Source organism: Peromyscus californicus, unplaced genomic scaffold (genome assembly GCF_007827085.1).
Source record: "Peromyscus californicus insignis strain IS unplaced genomic scaffold, ASM782708v3 Scaffold_17__1_contigs__length_78620276, whole genome shotgun sequence".
NCBI lineage: Eukaryota > Metazoa > Chordata > Mammalia > Rodentia > Cricetidae > Peromyscus > Peromyscus californicus.
Genome location: NW_026294469.1, coordinates 27,886,692 through 27,912,361, shown reverse-complemented (window position 1 = coordinate 27,912,361; position 25,670 = coordinate 27,886,692). Strand labels below are relative to the sequence as shown.

The window sequence follows — 25,670 nt, the reverse complement described above, 5'->3', positions numbered from 1 at the left end:
TAAAATGAAATGAACAAAGATCGCTGTCCTTTACCAAACAGCTCGTGAACCAGGGCACGTCAGTGGCTATACTGACCCAGGCCACACTGAATTCCTACTAACAGTTCTCTCAGGGATTTACTCAGCAGACACTTGATTTTCATTTCTTACCTTCAACTTATCTTTTAACTCCAGTGATTACATAAAATATGCTGGATAGAAGCCCATGAAAAGAACATGTTCAAACAAAATATGAGTAAAAAAGGCACAGGCCCAAGAAAAAGGAGGTGCTATTCTGTGACTCTTCCTTCTCCATTTAAGATGGTGTGTGTGTGTGTGTGTGTGTGTGTGTGTGTGTGTGTGTGTGTGTGTTGGGGGGCAGGGGTGTCACTCAGTGGCAGGGCTCAGGCTCAGCATGCTTGAGGTCTTGGTCAACCTCCAGAACAAAATCAAACAACCACCAAACACACACACACACACCCCAACAGAACAAACAGAAACGTGAGCTAGTTTTGAATCCGACCAGTGCTTCAGTGACAGAGCAACAGGACATCTCTACCTCAATTGTAGGATGAATTTTAAATTATTTTTATTTTTAAGATTAAGCATCCTTACTGACAATCCAGAAGCAGTCCGTGCTGACAGTTAAGCAATTCCTTAATTTTCAGTGTCAAAGTAGAAAACACATGTTCACAAGATGCAAGTAAATTACTGTCCTTTTCAAAACATCCACCAAGTGGCTACTAAGCCACTTACAGAATCATGAGGAAGACAGTTTTCCAAAAAGCCAATAAATCCCAGAAATAGGAATCCAGCTATCAAGCTATAATTACCACCCCAAACTCGGCTGTCTAAGCAGGGAGTGTAGGAAGCCCAGTTCCTATAGGTGATTAGAGAAGACCTGAATGTTCAGAAGGTTGGGGCCAGAACCATGGTGCTGTCTGTCCACAGGTTCAGAGAACATTCATCTGGGACTAAGCTGGGCTCTTTCCTATTCCAGCAGAGGAGATGAAAACACACACTGTTGGAATCAGCCCCGACTGTCCTTGCCCACACAAGGCAGGAGAGCAAAGGGAGAAAGTGGAGAACAAAATGGGGCAGACAGCTCTGACTCCGACTCTCCTCCCCAGGCGAGCAGGAGGGGGCCCCGAGCCAGATCCACTCATTCTGCACTTGGTTCTACACCAGTGGATTCAACACGCCATTCAGAAACATCAAGTGACCCACGGGGCTTGTGGGACTAAAGTCTTTTAAAATGTATTGTCAATTTCTATTTGGAAAGTGGAGGGTCAGAAGGACACTGGGACGTCTGGTCGGTCACAGAGTGGAAGGCCCTCCACAGGGAACTGAGGGAAGAGCAAGCAGTGTGTGGCCACATCAGGCTCTCAGTGTCAACAGGGCTGGGACTGTCCCCAGCTACAAAGGAGAGTCCTGAGAGGGCTCCAGCAAAGTCAGCCTTCCTGGACAGTCTCAAAGTTTAACTCTTGACCCTCTCCCTAACTTAAAGCTTGGGGAAGAAAATAAATATTCACTTTATAACTATCCACAGTTTGGGCATATTATAATATTTAATCTACTATAGTTTGCATTTCTGAACCTTTGGCATATAATTTTATCAGAATTATGTTACATGGAAAAAAATGTGTGTGCCTTAATCAGTAGTACCAAAGAAAAATATCAACCCTGTCCTTCCTTCTCCACAGGAAGAGTGAATATATGGCACCCTAAATATCTCGCAAGGTTTCTTTGTGTACTTGACAGAAGATTAGGGCAAACATTCCATTCTGTATGTTGAGCAGAGGAATGAACTAGTCTTCAATTTCATCTTCCCAAACGTCCCCGTTAACATCCACGGCGTGGAACAGTCTGAAAGCATAAAACAGGTACATGCTTATGCAGCTGCACAAAACTGAGCATAATCTCTTTCCTTCTTTCAAAACACTCTATTCTTCTGAGAACACCTCTGCGTCAGTTTTCCTCTTTAATCATTTCTTTAAGGAGGGCTGAAATCTAGGTCTTTCTAAACAAGCTGCAATACGTTTGTAAGAACAGTACTGGCCAGCTGGGCGTGGTGGCGCTTGTCTTTAATCCCAGCACTTGGAAGGCAGAGGCAGGAGGATCTCTATGAGTTCAAGGCCAGCCTGGTCTACTTAGGGAGTTCCAGGACAGCCAGGGGTATACAGAAAGTTCCCCATTTGAAAACAAAACAAAGCCGGGTGGTGGTGGCGCACGCCTTTAATCCCAGCACTCGGGAGGCAGAGCCAGGCGGATTTCTGTGAGTTCGAGGCCAGCCTGGTCTAAAGAAAACAAAACAAAACAAAAAACAGGAACAAAAAGTAAAAAAAAAAAAAAAAAAAAAAAAGCCAGTAATGGTCACTGAATCTGCAGCCTCTTGCATGCCAGGAAGCTGCCACTGAGCTGTCCCCAATCCCTCTTTCCACTTTATGTATAAACTATGGGGAATGGGCATCACCAAAAACTGGTAATGTGTACGGTCTGCGAAATAAGTCGAGAGTGGGGAGTCATGCAGTCTGGAAGAAACTGAACTCTTCCAGGAAACAAGCAGGCACGTGTATTTTCCCATGCATGCTCTTGCGTCCTCCATTGGTGGCATGCTGTTGTAGGGGCCTTTGGCTTCTTTCCCTTATAGTCTCTAAAGCCGGTGCCATTTCCAGCACTAGCTTGCAACAGTTCACAGCAGGACTAAGTTCTTCAGTTTCTCTTAGACTTTTCTAACACTGATGAGTGTAGGTTCTCTACAGAAACCAATGGAGAACACTGATAACCTTGGAGAACTGTTGAACAATAATCCACACTGTGTCAAGAATCTCCTTATCTAATAACAAAAGTGAAAACATAGCTTGCATGCATTAAATGATAGCACACTAACGGGAACAGCCTGACCATGGTTCTCCCACTGGGGTACCACATGCAGTACATCACATGAAATATCCTTGCCAGGTAGTGGCAGTGCATGCCTTTAATCCCAGGGCTTGGGAGGCAGAGGCAGGCAGATCTCTGTGAGTTCGAGGCCAGCCTGGTCTACAAAGTGAGTTCCAGGACAGCCAGGTCTACACAGAGAAATCCTGTCTTGGAAAACAACCAAAAAATGTGAAAAACAATTTTTTTCAAGAGGTGTATAATCTGATCATAAACCCATTTTCAAGAAGATTTAAAAATCACGTGTAGGAAAAGAGTTTCCAAGTCTAGCTACTTCAGGGGGAAAAAAGCTGGTATTTAGAAAATAAACTAGCCTGCATAATGGTATCAAAACATGTTGCAGATGGACTAACTAGAAAGATGGTTGAGAACGCCTGCTGTATAATCATGAGGACCAGAGTTTGGATCCCAGCACTCAGGTAACAAACCAGGCTCACTGAAAGTATCTGTACTTTCAGCTCCAACTCTGAAAGACGGGACACCCTCTCAGGCCTACCACGCATGCACCGCTAATCCAGGGAACCCGGCGTGCACACACCTGTTAAAGCATGGGGACTCGGGATCAGTGAAGTGTTTGTAAGGGTTGGCTCTGGAGAGAGAACCCATGCAGATCCAGCAGAAGTACTGCATACAGCCGGTGCAGGTCATCTTGTTACAGCCATCCAGCTTCTGGTGGGAGGAGACAGGAAGCAAGGTGGTGAAGCAGAAGAGGAGGCACGAGCCACACAACACACAACACTCCTAGTCTTTTGTCCTTTCCCAGGCAACATACACAGCGACAGCCATCTACACAAGTCTGCGCTGAAAGTAAATACGAAGTACTGAGCAGGAACTCCTACAACTAGATACTTAGCACAATCTCCTCTCAGAAATACAGACAGAATGAGAGGAACACTTAACTAGATAGAGAGTAAAATGTTACTTTATTCTCAGTACTAGACACAGAATCTAGGTTCTTTTACACGCTAGGCACTCTACCATTAAGTGATGTCCCTATCCCTTTCTACTTTTTATTTTTCAGACAGGGTTTAAGTTGTTCACCCTGGCCCTGGCAATCCTCCTGCTTCAGTTTCCCAAGTGGCTGGGATTACAGACTGAGCAACCAGACTGGATTAAATTTTAACTTTCTATACAAATCACAATTAATAAGTGTAATCATATCTGATTTCTATCATAGGGCTCAGGCACGGCAGAAGTGGTCAACTATGATACCACTTTCCTTAATGATGTAACTAAGGAATTATCAGTTTCAGTCACAATGTGCAGGACTGGAAAAAACAAAATCAAATGGAAGACTACATTTTCATTTTAAAATCCACTAAGATTTTGGTGAGAAGAAACAGATTTGTCTATTTGGCTCAGATTAATGGGGAAAATGTCTCCAGTTCCTCAGCACATATTTGTTAAATACATTTGCTATTTTGAAGGATAAATAGTTCTGAAAAGTCAGTTATGATTTTTTTTCTGAGACTGAGTCTCATGTATCTATGTTGGCCTTGAACTTGCTTTGTAGCTCTGGGTGACCTTGAACTTCTGATTTTCCTGCCCCCACCTCCTAAATTCAAGGACTACTGTGTGGTGGTATTTTACTTGTACTGAAATGTGATTTTAATTGTATGTTAATAAATAAAGTTGCCTGGGGGTCAGAGCTATTAGAGCCATAGCAAGAGCATGGCGGTGGTGGCGCACGCCTTTGATCCCAGCACTTGGTAGACAGAGCTAGGTAGATCTCTGTGTGTTCAAAGATACAGCCAACATTGGAGACACACGCCTTTAATCTCAATACCATAGAGGACCTGGAGGGCTGTACATACAGGCAGTGATGAAGCAGTCATGTGTTTGGGTTTACAACCAATAAGAAGGCAGGACAGTCTATATAAAGACAAACAGACAGGAAGTAGGCCCCTTTTTTCGGAGAGCTCTCTTGGCTGAAGCAGGAAGGGTAAGGCTCTTAGTTCTGACCTCTTGGCTTTCTTCTCTGAATCGGCTCTGTGTTTCTTATTTAATAAAACGGTTGGTTACATCTACACTACTGATATGCACTTTCACGTCTAGTTTGTTGTACTGGCGACTGAACCCAGGACTTCATGCATTCTAGACCAGTACTCTACCAACTGAGGTACATCCCCAGCCCCAGATAAGGCTCTTTAAAAACAGAGCTAAGACGGGGGCTGGAGAGATGGCTCCTTTGTTAAGAGCACTGGCTACTATTCCAGGGGATCCAGGTTTAATTCTCATCACCCACATGGTGGTTCACAACCACCTGTAACTCCAGTTCTGGGGATCCAAAGCCGCCTTCAGGCCTCTGCAGACACCAGGCATGCACGTGGTGCACAGACAGTCATACACACAGAATAAAAACAACCTTAAAAACCACACGGATTAAGAGCTGACTGTAGCACTTGTGTGGTCTTGTTCTAACCTGCTACTGTCCCTTTCGAAACCCGTATTGGGAATGTAATCCCCACTGTGGGATATTAAAAAGATGGGATCTAGCCAAGTGGTGGTGGCTCACACCTTTAATCCCAGAGACAGAAGCAGGCAGATCTTTGTGAGTTCGAGGGCAGCCTGATCTACAGCTAGTTCTAGGACAGTCAAGACTACACAAAGAAACCTTGTCTTGAAAAACCAAAAGAAGGAAAAAAAAAAGTGGGAACTTAACCTGAATATTTTATTTATTGTACTTAGAAGTAGGGCCCTTGGGAGAAGATGAGGGGAGCTAAGGTCATCGGGCTGGAGCCCCATCATTGGACACTGGTGGCTTTCTATGGGATAGCACGACCAGTGGAGACACTACACACTGAGATGCTCTGCACTGTCTCAGGACAGAACCAGAACATAATCCAATGAGCTCTATAACCTACCTAGCCTTGGTATTGTTATTAGCAAAACAAAGTAGAATGGAACAACATCTATTCAATTGTGAGGTGGACACAATTTATGTGAGATAAATTGTCTTTCTATAAAAACACTTTGAATAGAGAAGCCTATGTGCACTTAAAGTCAGTAACAATATTTACTAGTGAAATTTGATTTTCCAAGTAAGAAGGCTGGGCTGGTACCCAAATGTGTTTTCTCCATAATATAACTGTTAGGATTCTGTCACTCCAGCTATATGACCACACATGCACAGTTCAGAAGCTAAGCAAGGGGTCTTATATCTTATGTCATCAATGTGCTGCATGACTACATAATGCATGTAGTGTGGTCACGCAATCAGCGCATGCGTGGCGTAGCTCTGTAAGCCCACCTGCGCATATGCAGGGGAATCCTTAAAAAGCTGGACACAGAATCCTCCCCTCTTTCTGCTCTTTCCTCCCCACCACTCTCTCTCCCTGCATGTGTCTCTTCCCGGGCCACGCTCTCTTCTGTCCCCTCCCTTCCTCCTAATAAAGCGATGATACTGGGTTTTGTTGTGGCTTGTGACCTTTCTCGCACGGTAACAGTGCTTCTTATTATTTATTTAAAACCAACAATAGGGCTGGACAGATGGCTCAGAGGTTAAGAGCACTGGCTGCTCTTCCAGAGGTCCTGAGTTCAATTCCCAGCAACCACATGATGGCTCTCAACCATCTGTAATGAGATCTGGTGCCCTCTCCTGGCCTGCAAGCATGCATACGCTGTATACATAATAAATAAATAATTAAAAAAAAAAACCCAACAATAACTATTATAATTAGCCAGTGGGCTTCTGAGGGAAACTGTGCTCCAAGTCCGTCCTACGGCAGTCACCTGTATGGGCGTCCCACAGCAGGGGCAGCTCTTGGAGTTCTTTTCCAGCCAGTCTTTACTTTCCATCTCTTCCAGGGCCTTCTGAATCACCCTCTTGCCATACCTCTGTTCCAAGAACCTTTTAGTAGTTTCATCTGCTTGTAGGTATTCATTTCGTAAGTCTATTAATTTCTCTAGAAAGTACAATAGAAAATTAACTTTGTTACTTTGCAATGTTAACTAAAAACACTAAAAATGGCCATAATGGACATAGCGGTACACAGTTTTAGCTCCAGCACTTAGGAGGCAGAAGCAGGCAGATCTCATTGAGTGAACTTGGAAGGCCGGCCTGGTCTACATAGAGAGTTCCAGGTTAGCCAGAACTATATAATGACCCTGTCTTGAAACAACAGCAGCAACAACAAAAACCATAAAAAAAACCCACCCAAAATATTTAAATATAAAAAACTTAGGGGGGCACAAAAAGGGGCAATGGAATAACTATGACCAAAACATATACATGCATAAAAATTTGAAAATGAAATCCATATTGTGTATAATTAACATGTCAATAAAAACCGTAAATGTATTGTGAGTGAAAATATGAACAATCTTCTGTAGTTTAGATCTGCATATCAGATAAAGCTTTCAACATGCTGAAAAAAACAACACACACAAACCGACTTTTAACTGGCATGGCTACTATTCAATCCAAATACTCACAGTATACTTACACGACAAGCAGGTAAAGGTTATGCACGCAAGCGGCAGGCAGGCTCCGCCCACGGAGAGTTGGACTGGCTAAGGGGCAAGCGGGCTCCGCCCACAGAGAGTCGGACTGGCTAAGGGGCAGGCGGGCTCCGCCCACAGAGAGTTGGACTGGCTAAGGGGGAAGCAGGCTCCGCCCACGGAGAGTCGGACTGGCTAAGGGGCAGGCAGGCTCCGCCCACGGAGAGTTGGACTGGCTAAGGGGCAAGCGGGCTCCGCCCACAGAGAGTCGGACTGGCTAAGGGGCAGGCGGGCTCCGCCCACGGAGAGTCGGACTGGCTAAGGGGCAGGCGGGCTCCGCCCACAGAGAGTCGGACTGGCTAAGGGGGAAGCAGGCTCCGCCCACGGAGAGTTGGACTGGCTAAGGGGCAGGCGGGCTCCGCCCACAGAGTCGGACTGGCTAAGGGGCAGGCGGGCTCCGCCCACGGAGAGTCGGACTGGCTAAGGGGCAGGCGGGCTCCGCCCACGGAGAGTCGGACTCACTAAGGGGGCAGGGTTTCCTTTGACTTTCATTTCTCAACACTGGCTTGTTTATGTAGCTGGCAACATTCAATGAAACTGTCTTGTCAAAAAGAACAACGAGCCGGGCGGTGGTGGCACACGCCTTTAATCCCAGCACTCGGGAGGCAGAGCCAGGCGGATCTCTGTGAGTTCGAGGCCAGCCTGGGCTACCAAGTGAGTTCCAGGAAAGGCGCAAAGCTACACAGAGAAACCCTGACTCGAAAAACCAAAAAAAAAAACCAACGAGTTCGTGCAGTTCAGGGGCAGTGTTTGCCAAGGCCCTGAGGTTAGTCCCCAATACCACGCCATACCAAAATCTGTAAGTGGTAGACACTGATTCTACACTACTTAAACATCAAGCATCACAAAACTCTACAAGTTGATAATTTGACAAACAAAAATAGTGACTAAAATTCACTTTGTTACATGTGTTGAAAGCTCTTCCTGGGGTGGTTGAGATGGCTCAGTGGGTAAAGAAGCTGGCCGCCAAGCCTGATGACCAGAGCTCAATACCCAGGTCCAGACGGTGGAAGAACCAACTTCCACAAGTTTTCTTCTCACCAAGGTATGAGTGTGCTTGCCACCGCCAAAAATAAAGTAATCACTGTGATTTTTAAAGCAGTTCTTCCTTGAGGCTGGAGAGAAGGCTCAGCAGTTAAGAACATTTGCTGCTCTTCCAGAGGACCTGGGTTTTGTTTCTAGCACCAACATCATCATGAGGCTCAAACAACCTGTAACGCCAGCTCCGGGGGAATCCAATGCCCTCTTATGGCCTCTATAGGCACTGTACTTACATGTACGTACCCACACATACAAATAAAAATAAATTTTAAAAAAGTTCTTTTCTCTTTTTTCTCCAATATTCTTTGAGAGCCAGATCTAGCAGAATTGTAGGCATAGCAAAAAGGCTGAGCAGGAAGCTCCCCCACTCCTGACCTCCTGACAGCCTCTCACCTTTTGTCCTAGCTACAGAGAGCGAGCCATGAACTCTTCACCCTACAGGGAAGACCCAATCAAAGGCAGCGACTGCTTCTGACCTTTTGCCCTAGCTAACACCCCATGGAAGGGTCAATCAGAAGCCATGAACACCTCGCCCCATAGGAAAGGGCCTATCAGGAGCCATGAACACCTCCAATCAGAAGTGGAGAGACAACTCCCGGTGCTGAAGCTACAATGTTGCAACTCCCTAGACCCAAGAGAGCCAATCAGCTCAGTCCAGGTATTCCTAACCAGGGCTTGAGCCAATCCCAGGTCTGTACTGAGCGGTCTTGGAATTCCCCCCAGCCCTCCCCTTTGTCTACCGAGCTACTATAAACACCCTCGCCCTGTGCTGCTCCAGGTCTCTCTCCTGCTCTGCTGCTGGGTCAGTTGGACTAAGAGAACCAAGTTAACGGTATTAAAAACTTTGCTTTTGCATCAGATTTCATCTCTTGGAGGTCCTTTGGGGATCCGAATTTTAGGCACAACTGCTTTACCACTTAAATGGATTAGGCATCCATTTCCAAAGGTTCCAACAGCAGACAAAAGCTTTTGTTCACAATTGTATTCCCTTAATTTTTCAATACAACTGAAGACCTTCATAAAAGTTCTAGTAATTTAATTCATTTTTATTTGGGGGATACGTGTGTAGTGTGTGCACGGAGAGTGCAGAAGTGTGTACCTGTGCACATGAATGTGAAGGCCAAAAGACGACACCGGTATCTTCCTCTATCGCTCTCTACCTTACTCTTTTAAGACACTGAACCAGAAGCCTGCCATTTAGGCCAAGATGGGGTTTCAGACATGTATGGCCATGCCCAGAGTTCTACATGAGTGCTGGTTCTGTGTTGGCAAAGCAAGAACTCTCACCACTAAGCCGCCTCCCCAGCCCTGCTCTTGTTACTGTATTAGCCTGCTTCCCTCATATTACTTAGAGGTCTGTTCCTTTCAAGCAACAGACACCTTCTGAGGTAGACCATATATACTCTTTCTCTTTTCAACCTGTAAATTCTTAAGTTATTGTGCAGTCCTGTGGCACCACCACTGTATTTTGATATAACAGACATCTTTCTCATCTCTCTAATAATTCAAAGCATTTTTGTGTTTTTAAATATCTTGAAGACAGAAATTTATTGCTCAATATTCTCTAACTCCTATTTCATTCTCTCTCTCTCTCTCTCTCTCTCTCTCTCTCTCTCTCTCTCTCACTCACACACACACACACACACACACACACACACACACACACACACACAGATTCCTAATTCTGCTGAACCCCCAAGCCTACCTGAACCTCTCCTAACTTGTGAACCATCGCCCTTCTCCACCACCAGGATTAGAGAAGTAACGACCAACACCGTACTTCAGCATACCCTGAGGTATGAACCACCGTAACACTTCAGGCTACCAGACTCTGCCCTGCATCAACTGGAACCGCTGGCTCACTCTCCCCTAAGACATTTCCTTGTAAACACAGGCAGTCTGCTGGCATTACCAATCAGTGACTCTAACAGCATCAGCAGTTCCACTCTGCATTTCCTGCATATTAGCCCACTGTTTCTCACATCACCCAGGATGAAAGATCAGTCCTCCTGTTGGGAAACAATCCTTTTGCAAAATACAACAGAAGGAATTTCTAGAAAGATTAACAACAACTAAAGACTTAAAATTTGTTATTAGATTTGAGTCACTCTGAAATTGCTGTAAGTTTTTAACTCTTTCAATATCTGTATCTACCTTGTCCCAGACTCACACTACAACCTAACAGCAACTCTGCATGGTACTTTCATTATTTCTCTCCATTTTCAAACCCCTCTGGAATATTCTCATCACCTTCATTAACCTGAGAAGACTCAGGACACCAACGACCAGTCAACTTGACAAAAAGGGCCTGATTCCCCAGACCCTACACACATTACAACGGGCAAGCATGTTTCACCTCCTACATTCACTCCAACCCAGGTGGCTCGAGAAGAGAGCATCTGAGGACCGAGCAGACACAGGTGCCCAAGAGCAAGGGTGGCAGTCTGGATGCCTGCAGCTGCCATCCAGGACCTGTGTTACTCCACACGCACTGGCAGATTCCACATGCTGGTCCTTTTCCCAGGAGGCCTTCCCTGTCTGCATGGTTCTGCTGGCTTCCAGTGAAGCCGCCCTGGTTTCTTAAATACATGCCTAAATCCTCTTCCCTCAGAACACTTCCTAACCTGCCCTCACTTTCTTTTTCCTCCTTAGCACTTACCACCCCTTACTCTCTGTACTTTGTTGTCCCCACTAGACAAAGTAAGCGCTAAATGAGTATTTCATCCAGCACTCGGCAAGATGTGTAGGTACATCTGCCTGCCATCGGGCTCAGGGGACGCTGGAGCAAAAGTTGGTCGTAACTGGCATGCAGCTCTACTTCAGGTAACTCTCTGACTTGGAGACAAATATAAACACGACAGGTGTGAGGACTCAATGTGTGAAGGGAAGTCACAGGCCTTGGTGAGGAAGGGCTACTAGTTGGGGGTTGGGCTCACAGTCGTCACAACATACCTGCAGTTACCTTACATGGAGAGACCCCGTGATAGGTCAGTCTGCACAAGGTACAGAAGGCGAAATTGCAGCTGGAGCAGATAGCCATGGTGCCGCCAGGCTCCTGCATCACAGGGAGCTGGCAGCATGGACGGGGGCAGTAGACCACATCTGCCATTAGATCCAAGGTAGACTGGAGAAGGAGGCGGTCGTAACGGGCAAATAAGTCAGCTTCCACCAGCTCTTTGACCTGAGAGGAAACACAGAGCATCTTAGGTTTGACCATTTCCCAACTAGTTCTTATTCTGAAAAGAACCTTAGGTTGCTGATATAAAATAGAGAGGTGTAAAATTCAAACCCCTATTCTCAGTTCAGAATCAAAGCAGGTTTGGCAATAGTTTATATCCTTTTCATTTATTGAGCAAGGGGTGGGGCATGGTTGAGACAGGCTTTCCTATATAATCCACTGGCTTTGAATTTTCAGTAATCCACCTTCCTCAGCCTCCCATGTCCTGCTCTAACAGTCTATCCCGACTGAGGCTGTGGTTGCATGGGTCCACACACTGGTCAAAACTAAGGCTGGCATGGTGGTGCAGGCTTTCAGTCCTAGCACTTGGGAGACAGAAGCAGGCAGATCTCTGAGTTCAAGGCCAACCTGATCTAGAGAGAGAGAGTTCCAGGACACCCAAGACTACAGAGAGAAACCCTGTCTTGAAAAACAAGGGTTAGAGAGATGGCTCAGCGATTAAGAGCAATGGCTGGTCTTCCAGAGGACCTGGGTTCAAATCTCAGCACCCACATGGCAGATCACAGCTATTTGAACTCCAGTTCTAGGGGATCTGACACCCTCATATAGACATACACGCAGGCAAAATACCAATGCATGTGAAATAAAATTTAAAAATTAAGAGGTAGAACAGAAATCTGCTTGTACATGTGTATGTGTGTGTGCATGTGCCCACATATGTCCGTGCATGTTAAAAGACAACCTGAGGAAGTTGGTTCTCTCCTCCTACCATGTGGTGTCCTAGAGGTCAAACTCAGGTCATCAGTTTTGTGGCAGGTTCTTTTACCTAATGAGCCATCTAACTGGCCCTGGTTTTGATTTTTGAGAGATCTCATGCAGCCCAAATAAGCCTTGAATTTGCTACACAGTTAAGGATGACATTGAATACCTGATCCTCCTGCCTCTACCTCTGGAGTACAGGATTATACCCAGCACTGGACACTATACCCATTTTATAGCATTCTTAATGGATACAATGAAATGTCTTATGGACTGCACCCAAGGACTTAGTCAATACCTTGAGTACTATCAAGAAAGTTTGTGAGTATGGGGGTGTGGCTTAGTGGGAGAGGGCTTGCCTAGCATGTGTGAGGTCTGGGATTGATCCTCAACACTGCAAAATAAATACATTATTAATTAATTAGCATTCCTGTGGCAAGTGTGGTAGATACACCTACAATCCCAGCATATGGGAAGTTGAGGCAGGAGGATCATGAGTTTGAGTCCAGTCTGGGCTATATAGGAAGATCCTGTCTCAAAAGGAAACAAAAGGAAAGTCCCCAAGAGGTTTCCCTTTGTGAAAAGGACTAGGAGGCCATGTGGCATTGATGGAGTGACGTTACCTGACCAGGAGTAGCCACTGAAGAGCACTTTGGTTCTGGACAATTGAGGCATTTAACTTGGCCATCTTTGATCTGGATTTCAAAGTAGTCCTTCAGACAGGCTTTGCAATACACATGTCTACATTCCAAGAAGTACATGCACTCACTACCCAGCTTCTCGCAGAAACAGATACTGCACAGGAACAATTTGCTGTTGAAGCTCTTCATCTGCTGAGCTTGATTGAAGTCCAAGATTTCCTGGATCAGACTTGACAATGATTCTACATCCTGCACAGCTCTCTCATCCACAATTTCTTCTTGGTCTACACCGGCTCCAGCAGCTCCTCCAAAACCTAGCTCTGTGCTGGAAGAGGCCTGAGCCGTCGTCCTTCTCTGGGCTTTTTTCTGAGACCCCATCTTAAGCTCAAAAGGAGAGACAATATTCAGGTAGGTGAGGGTCTCCTCCTTAAGAAACTGCATCCAGGCGAACAGCACCACACTGCCTCGGTGTTCTTCCCACAGGTTGTCTAGGTGCTTGCAGAGAGCAGAGAGCTAGGAGGAAGAACATGAGGATGCTGAGTTTGGAAAGATGATGATGATGTACCAACTTCTGATCTTCCTAAGGCTCTCTGAAACATGTTAGTATAACTTCCTGACACTACTTTTTCTTAACACCATAATAGTACCAACATTCTCACCGAATCATTTCTTAAACTATTCAGCGACAGTGGCCGAGTAAAACATAAGTTGGAATCTAGAAGAAGTAGCACAAAGACAACAGAAATGCAAAATGCTGCAGGATACAGAACCAGATTGCTACCCAGCTCCTGAAATAGACTTTTAGCATCACTCTGTATCACATGTGTTAGAAAGGAATGTCATTCTAACAGGAAATGTTTCTCTTGGGTGGTGCTGGCACACATCTTTAACCCCAGCACTGGGGAACCTAGCACACAACCACTGAGTACCTCTGTCCCCCTCCTTGTAGAGTGTGATAGGATGCCTCAGTGCAGTGTCCACCCAGGATGTCCCACAGTGCAACTCTCCAAACTGTGCAGCATGCCCCAAAAGACCTGGAGATGTGCTATCCGTCTAGACACCAGAACTTAACATCCACTTCACGAAGGAAAGATACTGCCGGGCAGTGGTAGTGCACGCCTTTAATCCCAGCACTCAGAAGGCAGAGGTAGGCAGATCTCTGTGAGTTCGAGGCCAGTCTAGTCTACAGAGTGGGTCCCAGGACATTCAGGGCTACAAAGAGAATCCCTGTCTCGAAAAGCCAAAAAAAAAAAAGGAACTATTTCTCTTTGGGAGCCCTACCCTTCCTTATAGGTGATCTAGAATTGTAATTTAAAAAAAGGATGGTGTATAGAAGCAATCCAGGCCCTGCAAGGGTCTCAAAGCACTTCTTTCTGAGTAGTAAAATTCAATGATTACCTGTGTTCTCTTCTCCCATACCCTTTCTGTTCCTCTTTTGGATTAATTGTACTTACTTCCTATAACAAATATGTTCAACAGTAATTTGTGAGGCATATATGAAATAGTAAATGGGCTGAAACAAAAAGAAAAATAAATGAAAATAAAAAGTTTCATTCAGAGCTGGGGACATAACTCAATGGTAGAGTGCTCGCTTACCTAGTCCACAGAAACAACAAACCAAAAACATCCAAGAAAGGACAGCATCTTCAACACATGGAGCTGGGAAATTGGATATTCACACTCAAAAGAGCCAAACTAAATGCACAGCCCCAACACATACACACCAGTTACAAAATCATCCCAAGACTGAGGAAGCTTTTTTATCAAACTGAGGAGCCTCTGCAGAGCAGAAGAAAAACTGAGTGCAGAGACTACCTACCAGGTGGGAGAAGAGTCACAGTGCATACAACACCTGACGAGGGCTGATGCTTAGCATATATGACAAACTCCAGAAGCACAAGTCCCCAAAACACTCTGTTCTTCTCTCCTTTGGCAGTACTGGGGCTGGAATTCAGGGCAGACGCTCTGTCATGAGCTGGAGTTCTTAACCTTCTTTTTACTTTTTATTCAGAGACAGGATCTTGCTAAGTTGCCCAGGTTTGATGTAATATATATATATATATATATATATATATATATATATATATATATATATATATATATATGTGGCTGGGCATGGTGGTGCATGCCTTTAATTCCAGCATTCAGGAGCTCTCACAGAGGCAGGCAGATCTCTTGAGTTTGTGGAGAGAGTCTGGTCTACAAAGCAAGCTCCAGGACAGCCAGGGCTACACAGAGAAACCCTGTCTTGAAAACAACAATATGTATGTGTTTATTCTGTATGTAGTTATGTGTAGGTATGGATATGCACACGCCATGGTCTGTATGTGGAGGTCAGAGGACAATTTGCAGGAGTCAGTTCTCTCCTTCCACCATACGGGTTCCAGGGATCAAACTCAGGTCATCAGGTCATTTTATAGGGCCAGCTCTTAAACTTTTGATGTTCCAGCCTCAGCCTCCTGAAGAGGTGGGATCAAAGGCTACTACTGGTTCAAACGATCTGATATTTAAGTAGGCAGATGAGGACCTGGGGTATTGTTCAATGGCAGAATGCATACACAGCATGCACAGGGCCCAGGGTTTACTCCCCAGTACCACTCTCAATACAAACAAGGGCAAGACCTAACAGACAGTTCTCAAAGAAGACATCCAAGGGCCAGGCAAAGCTCATGCAAAAATGCTCAGTCACCGATCGGGGTGATGTAAAACCCAGCCACAGTAAGGTATCACCTCACTCTAGTACAAATGGCTATCTGCAAAGACAAGTGCTGGCAGGGATGTCGAAAAAGGGAACTAACTCGTGGTATACTGTTGGTGAGAATGTAAATTAGTGCCTCCTCTGTGGGAAACAGTACAAAGGTTCCTCAAAAGAATCAAAACCACAGCTACAACGTGATTCAGCAATCGCACCACCGGGATATCTACAGAAAATGAGATCATGTGTATCTTACCCACTCCTGTATTGCAGAGCTATTCACTATTGCCAAGGAAGGAAATGACTTACTTAAACATCCATCAACAGCTAGGTGGGTAACAATGAAATACTGTCCATCTATAAAAGGGAATACAATCCTCTTTTTTGCAATAACATGGATAAAATTGGGAATCACCGTGTTAAGTGAAATGAGCAAGGCTCAGGAACACAAGCACTGAGTGGTTTTGTTCAGATATAGAATATCAAAAAGTTGGCTGGGTGGTGGTGGCACATGCCTTTAATTCCAGCACTTGGGAGGCAGAAGCAGGAGGATCTCTAAGCTCGAGGCCCAGTATGGTCTACAGAGTGAGTTCTAGGACATTCAGGGATACACAGAGAAATACTGTCTTGAAAAAAAAAGAAAGAAAAGAAAAAAGAAAAAAAAAAACCTCAGCTAGGCAAGGCGGGATACACCTTTAAGCAGAGGCTGAGGTCAGCTTGAACTACATGAAATCCTGTCATTTTTCTTTTCTTTTCTTTTTTAAAAAGGGGCAGAGGGACTAGAGAGATGGCTCAGCAGTTAAGAGCACTGGCTACTCTCCCAGACCCAGGTTTGTGTTGATGGGTGAGCATAGCTGCCTTCCAGAAGACCCAGGTTCAGTTCCCAAAACCTACATGGTGGCTCACAACCATCTGTAACTCCAGTTCCAGGGAATCTGATGCTTTCTTCTGGTCTCTGTGGGCACTGCATACATGCGGTACACAGACATACATGCAGGCAAAACACTTACACATACAAAACACATAAAATAAAAAAAATTTAAATAAATAGAAGACAAAAGTAAACACAAAACAATTCATTTTACAGAATCTGAGAGCAGAGGTGGGACAGGGAAGGGAGGGATGTAGGAAATTGACCAGTGCTTATTAAGTCACAGTTACAGAACCAAGAAGTCCCATGTGCACATAGTAGGGATGGAGGAGAACTGAGCAGTGCTTACTAAGTCACAGTTACAGGACCAAGAAATCCCATGTGCACATAGTAGGAATGGAGAACTGACCAGTGCTTACTAAGTCACAGTTACAGAACCAAGAAATCCCATGTGCACATAGTAGGGATGGAGGAGAACTTAGTGCTTACTAAGTCACAGTTATGGAACAAGAAGTCCCAAGTGCACATAGTAGGGAGACGTTGGTAATAATGTGATAGCACAGGGTTGAAATCTAACACTTGAGAGGTAGAAATGGGGCAATTGTGAGTTTAAGGCCAGCCTCAGTTACACAGAGAGTATGAGGACAACCTAGACTACATAAATCCCTGACTAAAAACGCTAACCAAAGCCACCATATATTTCCAAGAGCTAGAAGGGGGAGGGAGTAAGTCTGAAGAAAGGATTTTGGGTGTTTTCACTATAAATAAATAGTAAAATGTTGGAGGAGATAAACACATTTGTCATTATTGTAAAAACATTGGTTGTCCAATCTTAAACATTATACATGTACACATATATCAAAATATCATACAACCCCATAAACATATTCAATTATATTGTCTACTAAGTTGAAATAAATTTAAATAAACTAAGTATGTTAGTGCACACCTATAAGGCCAGCACTTGGGAGGCAGAGCAAGATGATCAGAAGTTCAAGTTCATCCTCAACTTTATAATGAGTTGGAGACCAGCCTAAATTCTTTTAAATTGTTAAAACGAAAATACCGTTCAAAGTTTTAAAATTAATTCTAACTTCCAATCCTATTAAGGAGCCCAGTCAGCTGAAACGTCAACTTGTATAATTAACCCTGAGTCTTTTTTTTTCCATATTCGCAATAAGCTTTTCCCCTTTCAGTCAGGGGATTGAATCCAGGGCTCCATGCTTGGCAAGAAATACTCCGGCGCTCAGCAGATCCCCAACCGACAGGCTCACGGTATTCTTCTAACTAAGACATCTGGATCTACATCAAATCTGGATCACAGAGGGGAACAGACTGACACTGGCCCTGGGCATTCATTCCAGGCCCTGCACGTGTTTGGCTACCACAAAGAAAGCTCTCACTTCTAAACTAAGCCGTCAAAGTTAAACTATTTTGACCTTTCCATTTAAAAGTGGTCTGTTTCATCAGAAAGTCAAGTATAAGACAATTTCCCATCAGAAATGTAAAATATTTGTAACCAGAGCTCAGGAATGATAAGCTGCTTTTCTTTTTTTCAGGTAAACACCTAAAAACAAGCCTTCCAGATGGCAAGCAAATTTTGTAAATTAAATCCCAATGAAAAAAATACCATTTTCTGTTCCTTGCTCTGTGTAGTGCTTCTGACAATTCTGCATAAGCACTTACCTAAATACTTACTGACAGCTAAAGCTTTTTTGGATTTGCTTGTAGCTTATAATATGAACCATGCTTTTTAAGAAACCTGCTAAAATATGTAAAATGCAACAAATATTTACTTTTTGGGGTTTTGTTTTTGATTCCTTTGTTTTATGTGTATGAGCGCTTTGCCTGAATGTATGTATGTCCTGGTGCCCACTGAGGTCAGAAGGTATCAGAGCCCCTGAAGCTGGAGTTGCAGATGGTTGTGAGCCACCATGTGGGTGCTGGGAATTGAACTGGGGTCCTCTGCAAGAGCAGCAATGTTCCTCTCTAGCCCCAAAGTGGGTAACTATTTAAAGGGGAAGTTCTGCATGCCACGTAAGCAGAGTCTGGTAAAGACACATTCTTGGGGCTGGAGAGATGGCTCAGAGGTTAAGAGCACTGACTGCTCTTCCAGAGGTCCTGAGTTCAATTCCCAGCAACCACATGGTGACTCACAACCATCTGTAATGAGATCTGGTGCCCTCTTCTGGCCTGCTGTCATAATGCTGTATACATAATAAAAAAAAAAATAAAATCTTTAAAAAAAAAAAAGGAACATTCTATTCCCTTCTTCTCTAGTCCCATTTCAGAAAAGGCATGCATATAAATGTGAAATAGGGAATGGAGGGGAAGAAAGAGAGGTATGTATACTTGGGGAGTACAGAAAAACACTACATATACATAATTAGAACCACTTTCTGATTCTATCTCCCTACCCCAATTCAGTGAATGACTGGTCCATGTGTCAATTTCATGATTAGCAGGTAAAATTCACAATGCCATGGGTTAGGGGTATAGCAACAAAGATTGAACCAAGAAACACAACCAAATTAAAACATCAATTCTCTGTGTGAGACTTTATTTGATAAAGAATTCTACTATAATTTTATCTAAGGACAAAAGGTAATGAGCCCTTCCCTATAGTGCTCCCAAAGCTAGCATTAAGTAGACACTAGAATCTGAAAGTACATCATGCATCCAACTAATCTATCCCTTTCTGTGCATGTGTGTATGCAAGGACATGAAGGCATATAGAGTATCAATAACTCTGGAACTATGTGAGGCTCTAAATATCTGAAGAACTTGCCAGCCATCAGTGATCTAAAGTCACTCACGGTAGCCTCAACAGATAAGGCGCTGTCTCACCTACTGCCTCTAGCACATTATCACAATATCTTTCCTAGTCTATAAGCATGATCTCCGCTAAAATTTAACTTCCTTTTTAAGCTATAATCTTAATTCTTGTAAAGATACCTTTACACGCCGGGCGGTGGTGGCGCACGCCTTTAATCCCAGCACTCGGGAGGCAGAGGCAGGCGGATCTCTGTGAGTTCGAGGCCAGCCTGGTCTCCAAAGCAAGTTCCAGGAAAGGTGCAAAGCTACACAGAGAAACCCTGTCTCAAAAAAACCAAAAAAAAAAAAAAAAAAAAAGATACCTTTACGCAAAAGATTATATGGGGGGGGGGCACGACACACTGGAGAGATGGTTCAGAGGTTAAGAGCACTGACTGTTCTTCCAGAGGTCCTGAGTTCAATTCCCAGCAACCACATGATGGCTCACAGCCATCTGTAATGAGACCTGGTGCCCTCTTCTGGTTATACATACTGTATACATAATAAATAAATAAATCTTTAAAAAAATAAAAAATAAAAAAAAAGACTATATGGGGGAACAAAAACTATACGACACAAGCAAGGGCTGTTGCACACACATACTTCCAGCTCTCAGAAGGCTGAGGGAGGAAGATTCATGAGATTTAGCCCAGCCCGGACTATGTAGCAAAACTCTATCTCCAAAAATAAACATATCAAAACTATAGGACTAAAGGGAAAAACTAATGAGCTATTTCCTTGAGGTCAACAACTGACAGCTTTTGTCTTAATATCAACTTATCAATTTTCATAACTTCTAGAAAAGTAGCTATTGATCCATCACATCTCGGAACACCGTACTAGCGTCAAGTCATATTTACGTCTTAATCAAACACTGACATTGAAGAGAGGCACTTGAAGGCTCCAGACATAAATGATACAGAGGCAGACATGCTAATTACCCTGGTGTGATCAATACATGCTGTACACAATATCAAACTGAAATATAACAATGTGCTCCATCATAAATACATACAATATTACCTGTTAATAAAAGGAGGCGAGGTTATTAGAAAAGGACAACCAGCACACAGAGAAGGAAGGCTTTCAATATAAGGTCTCAAGCCTTAGAAAGTATCTAAAGAACTACACACATTTCTATTTATGTGCATTTACAGCTAAGTGATACTAAGTGACAATTATCCATTATTAATACACAGATTTTTATGGAGAAACATTTATTACATTTATTCAGGAAATTTGCTTATTATAGTTATTTAGCTCAATTTTCTGTTATAATTACAATTAAATCTTTCATTTAAGGAATGAATAAGAAACTGAGAAAATAATATCAGTATCTAATGAAAATGAGGACAACCTTATCTCTAGGAAAAGAAACAATACTCTTGATTAAAAATCATTGCTGTTGCAATTCATAAGGATTAATTAAGTCTGTGTACTGCCATTTCTTCCTTTCTCTTTCCAGTACTAAGGCTAGAACCCAGGGCCTTGCACATGTGAGGCAAGAACTCGGTAACTGAGTCGTAGCTCAGCCCTGCCAGTCTTTCTAAAAACATCAAGCATTTTCAATTCATTAGCATTAGGATTCATAAACACTAGGGGAAAATTTACAAAATCAAAGCCATTTGTTCTTTATGCACTGAATTAAAGATCACCAAGGTAGTCGTCAATTAAAGATGATTTTGAAAGTTTCTAAAAATGGATAGGAGAAATTAAGTTTTGGGTCTACCTGAGTTGGTGACAGCCATTTGCCACTAAGTGTGAATGAAGGTGGGGAGGAGGATGGATAATCTGGTGGCAGTTCAAAGTTCAGCACAAGTGGTGGCAGAAAGCAAATGGTGTATTCAAAGCCACTATTCTGGAGACACTCATTTGAATTGCCTGAACCAAAAACAAAAATCAGAAAGGATCAGTTGATCACCACTGGAGTGTCTGAAACTCCTGAGCAGTGCTCAGCCCTAATGCTTTAGTAGAGGGGATAAAAACCCTCCCCCAGAGCACCTCTATGCCTTAATGTTAGTTTCCTAGTCTTGCCTTCAAAAACAAAACAACACAACACCTTACAAGCCCTTGAAAAACCTACTTAGTTGCCATGTCATGTATGAAGTCACACAACTCTTTCTTGTAAACACTTCCTAGTCCAATTCCTAACACTAATGACAAAGTAATGCACAATGTTTTCATTGTTGGTTTATGGTAGACAATTAAATACACAATCTAGAGAAAAAGACATTTATTTCTATGAAAGAACCATGACTTACTAAACCAGCATATGCCAACTAGTCATGAATCAGTTGGGGAAGTTTGTGCCAACAGACTACTCTCAGGCTTGAGGACATAACACGGCACATAACACTCCCAGTCACAGGGTCATCTAAGAGATCACAGCTTCTAGGAGAAACATTGTGAGAAAATGTGCATCAAGTTCTCGGCAAATGGATCAAAAACAGTTTGGTTTTTCTCCAAGCAAAGGTGGCAGTGGCAGCAGCAGCAGCATGCCCCATACCTGTCCATGGCAGTTGTACCAATTCTAGAAACCACGCAGAAACAACCATGTGGCACTCTATGGTTCGCCAAGAATCCTCACAGCTGCACGTTATTATGTTTCCTTTGATTACTTCTAATTATCAATGACTGTGTTGATCAACTACTGATCAGGAGACTAAGCTGCATGAAATATGTAGGATATCTCAATTCAGTGGTCAAAAAGGCAGGATCAAATCGAACTGTTCTACCCCCCCCCCACATTTCCTTTTAAAGCAAACATGCATTAAACCTGTGCCACCCATATTTATCAATAACCCCTATGGCTATATACACAAGTGACAACTAAAACAGAGTAAGAAATCAAGAACAGTTTTTATTTAGAAAAATCTGTGTTAAGATATTCTTAACTAACCGCTCACAAATATCTTGAAATTCTGCGGCAGATCCAGATAGATCCTGGTTTCTCCACCTTGGACAGACTCTGCTTTTCTAAACTCATCTGCATCGTAAATACTCGCCAGGGCCAGTAGTTCATCCTCCTGGGCTTCCAGGTCTTCTGACGACATTGAATTTCCTGAGGATTGAAGCCAATCATTCAAATCAGCTAGGAAATGCACATAACTGGGGGGAGTCTCATGGCAGATGAAAGTCCCCCACAAACAACTGCCGAGGACTTATCAGTCCTCTCTGCTGCTCGACACCAGCATTCCGTGGTGTCTTCTTCCCTTGGGTGGCTGTGGTGCTTCCAATGACTAACCCAGGAAAACAACAACTGCTTTGCAGCTGCCCTCTCACCGCTACACCTTTGGAAACTGAAATGGAGGCTGGTCTCAAACAAAACAAAAGCCAGAGTGTATTTTGCACCTTCTAAAAGATGATGCTACAACAATCTGATCATCCATTTAAATGACTTCATTTTCTTTTCATTTTTTTCTAAACGTCCCCTTATCTGAAACAATTCCATTTTCAAAAAATACTGCTTTTCCTCAGCAGTTGTTACACTCTGCTTAAGCTTAGCCCTGTCTGAAACGGTGACATGTTCCATTTTAGGTCACTGAGTACCTGTTAGTAACAACCAGAAGAAAAGGATAGTAACAGTGCAGTCGGGATTTCAGTTCGGCTTGGAATTTGTGCAAAGCCCATTAAAGTTTCTAGCCAAGGGAGCTGAGACTGAAGTGGATAAGACACCAAGATGTGGGACTCAAATATACTACGGAAATTCTGCCATCTGCAAAAAAGAAACAGGAAAGATGTGAGGACACTCTCCAGGTTCAAGTTCCCCATCTGTACTTAAGTCAAACACTCAGGCAGTTATTACTCTCCAAGGACAGACTGAGTGGTTACAGGGCCACTGTATGTTCCCCAGTAATGACAGACACCTTATCAGACTGCCCTCAGCCCTGTAACTGAGGTGGTTCTAGGAGATGACAGAACACCACACCCAACAAACAGCATCTTAAATTTGGTTTTTGCTTTCTCCTTTCCTCTTCTCCCACCCCTCAAGCTTTTACTCACCTGCTCATAAATTAGCCTTGCAGGTGACATCGTTAACGATGAGGGTGGGATAGCGTTTTAAGGCAAAATATACACATGAGCTTGTAAGATTTCCTCTTAAGTATTTAGAGCCAGACTTCCAGGACTGGGGTTATAGCTCAGTGGGAGAGTGACCTCTAAACTGGAGTTCATTTCTGGAGAAGTGTGGTCCATAGATAGGTTATGGAGCATGAGTAACATCTTGAAATTATATGCAAAGGTGTTACCATAAAACTAACTTTAAAACCATATTCTCAGAAGTGACTGCCAAATAAGTTAGTGTCATAATTAGTTTATGATTATAGAGCACCAACTGTTTACAGTACTAGGTCCGATCACATTACCTTACTGAATCGTCAACAAACTGACCAGGAAGTAGCACACGGCGAGGATAGGATTAAGCCTTTTGTTTCTTTGTAAACAAAGAATTTCCAGACATGAGAGAGGTATTTACTGATTTCATGGTATGAGGTTAGCATTCTCCATTTTCCTTGCACATCAGAATCTCCTGGAGAAACTGCCTCTTAAAATTCCAATACCCAGACCATATTCCAGAACAATAAAGTCAGGACTCTACAGTTGTAGGGTTTTCCCCCCCATAACTTTTTAGACATCAGACTTCCAACGGTTTTATTGCAGCATTTTCATACATAATGTGCTTTTGTGGAAATTCCTCCTCTTTTCCTCATCTCCCTCCGTACCCATCCACCTTTAGCAGTCCCCTCCCCTTTCAGCATCCAGGTCACATGTCTTCTATTATCCCCCTCCTTTCCCGAAAACCTCTATCTCCCCTCTCACAGCCTCCTTTTTAGTTTCATAACCTATCCCCACAGTCACGCTCACTTCATGAATTTACATGTCATTCTGTCACAGAGGCCATGTTAATCTCTGCATCATTTCAGTCAGTTCATGTGCTGCCAAAGGGAGCACACGTCTAGTTTTCCAAGAAGTACAGATGATTCCAATATGCAGCCTGGTCTGATAATCTTTACTCCAAATAACACAGTCCTTTCTGACCTATTCCACCTGACCAGCTCAACCAGAAGGCTAGACCCAGGTGGCCCTTAATTCAGGTTGCTAGCTTTCACTTCCTCCTGATTTCACCCACTCAGCCTTTGAGGGCAACCTCTAAAGTCCCAAGTCCTTACACAGTAGTTTCCCAACAGACCCTCTCTTCTTTCAAATCGGACCTTGCACTTCCTCTTCTACTAACTAACCTGCATTCGTTCTTCAAGGGGCAGGCCCAAGTCTTTTTCATCTACCTACTGTTCTCAGCACCAAGCAGTGCCCTAAAGCACTCAGAAAATACCTGGGGTGAAATGCAATGTGCTGGAACGGAGGACCAGAGGCAGAGGACCACTTGATCACATTCCACTAGAAGCAGGAGGCTGGGTCCGTTGTCACAGTAACACTGGTAAGAACAGTAACAATTCGTGAGTTCTTACCGGGTGTCGGGCACTGCGCTAAGCCCTTTCAATGCACTAACTGACGCTAGCCTCCACAACCACGTGAAACAAGTCCTATTACTCTCTTCATTAATCAAAATGAGACAAATGACGGCTTGGGCTCTTTTCTGGACCATCTCTGGGCATAAGATGCCTAACTGCTTCACCTGTAAGCCGGGAACAAGAATAAACCCTGGCAACACCAAACAGATCAAAGTTTAATGATACTACTGTTGCAAACCGGAAGCCGCTCCAGCAGGGCCCTCCTCCGCCAGCTTTCCCTAGCCTGGGAAAATCCTACTCATCTTCCCGGCCACTCCCTGCAGGCTCCGGCTCTGGGGTCAGCCTGGGTCTCTCTCCGCCGCCTGCCAATCGCCATGCAGACGTTGTTTGTGTGACTCCCCAGCAACCCGGGGCAGAAATCAAGGCAGGGCCACAGGCCCAGCGCTGGCAACGGAGCAGAGAAGCCGGCCCCGGGGGCGTGCCGGAGGCGCAGGGCCCGTCCGCCCCGCCCCGCCCCGCCCCGCCCTGTCCTCTTGGCGCCCACGGAGCCGGCCGCCCCAGTCCCGGGCAGGGGAGCCCGGTGTCCGCAAAGCAGGCCCGGTCCGGCCACCCGGCTCTGCCTCGCGCACTCCCTAGAGCGTCCCCGCCGTACCTTCCGGCCGCCCCGCCGAGCCCGGCCCGAAAGTTCCGCACTCCACCCTCACCCGGGGCCCAGCGACAAGCTCGCGGCCAGGCCTGGAGACACCCGGCTCCACCTGAGCACCGCCTCTTCCGCTCCAGAGCT

At 44.3% G+C, this 25,670-nt stretch overlaps 1 protein-coding gene across 13 annotated transcripts; it reads right to left on the bottom strand.

The window, feature by feature from the left end:
• Positions 1-551: 551 nt before the first annotated feature.
• Rnf14 (ring finger protein 14) lies at positions 552-25,670 on the bottom strand. 13 transcript variants are annotated; one of them, XM_052742046.1, is made up of 11 exons: positions 25,125-25,530; positions 24,748-24,849; positions 23,421-23,593; positions 22,968-23,133; positions 22,318-22,479; positions 21,148-21,299; positions 13,021-13,551; positions 11,413-11,641; positions 6,652-6,824; positions 3,458-3,588; positions 552-1,845 (listed from the first exon to the last, which is right to left on the bottom strand). In XM_052742046.1, exons 5-11 carry the CDS (start codon positions 22,469-22,471, stop codon positions 1,788-1,790), a joined length of 1,428 nt encoding a protein of 475 aa, XP_052598006.1. In that variant the 5' UTR covers positions 22,472-22,479; positions 22,968-23,133; positions 23,421-23,593; positions 24,748-24,849; positions 25,125-25,530; the 3' UTR covers positions 552-1,787. The 13 variants fall into 13 exon arrangements, with proteins under 13 accessions (XP_052598006.1, XP_052598002.1, XP_052598005.1 ...); XM_052742042.1 differs by lacking the exons at positions 23,421-23,593; positions 25,125-25,530 and adding an exon at positions 25,539-25,667; XM_052742045.1 differs by lacking the exon at positions 23,421-23,593 and having other exon boundaries at positions 23,783-24,849.

Excerpts from the sequence above, each read along its gene's own strand:
- Rnf14 (XM_052742044.1), bottom strand. The coding sequence starts at position 22,471 with ATGTCGTCAGAAGACCTGGAAGCCCAGGAGGATGAACTACTGGCCCTG. Across the intron at positions 21,300-22,317 it reads TTTCAAGATATTTGTGAGCG|GCAATTCAAATGAGTGTCTC; the intron begins GTTAGTTAAGAA and ends TTTTTGGTTCAG. Across the intron at positions 1,846-3,457 it reads GAGTCCCCATGCTTTAACAG|ACTGTTCCACGCCGTGGATG; the intron begins GTGTGTGCACGC and ends TTATGCTTTCAG.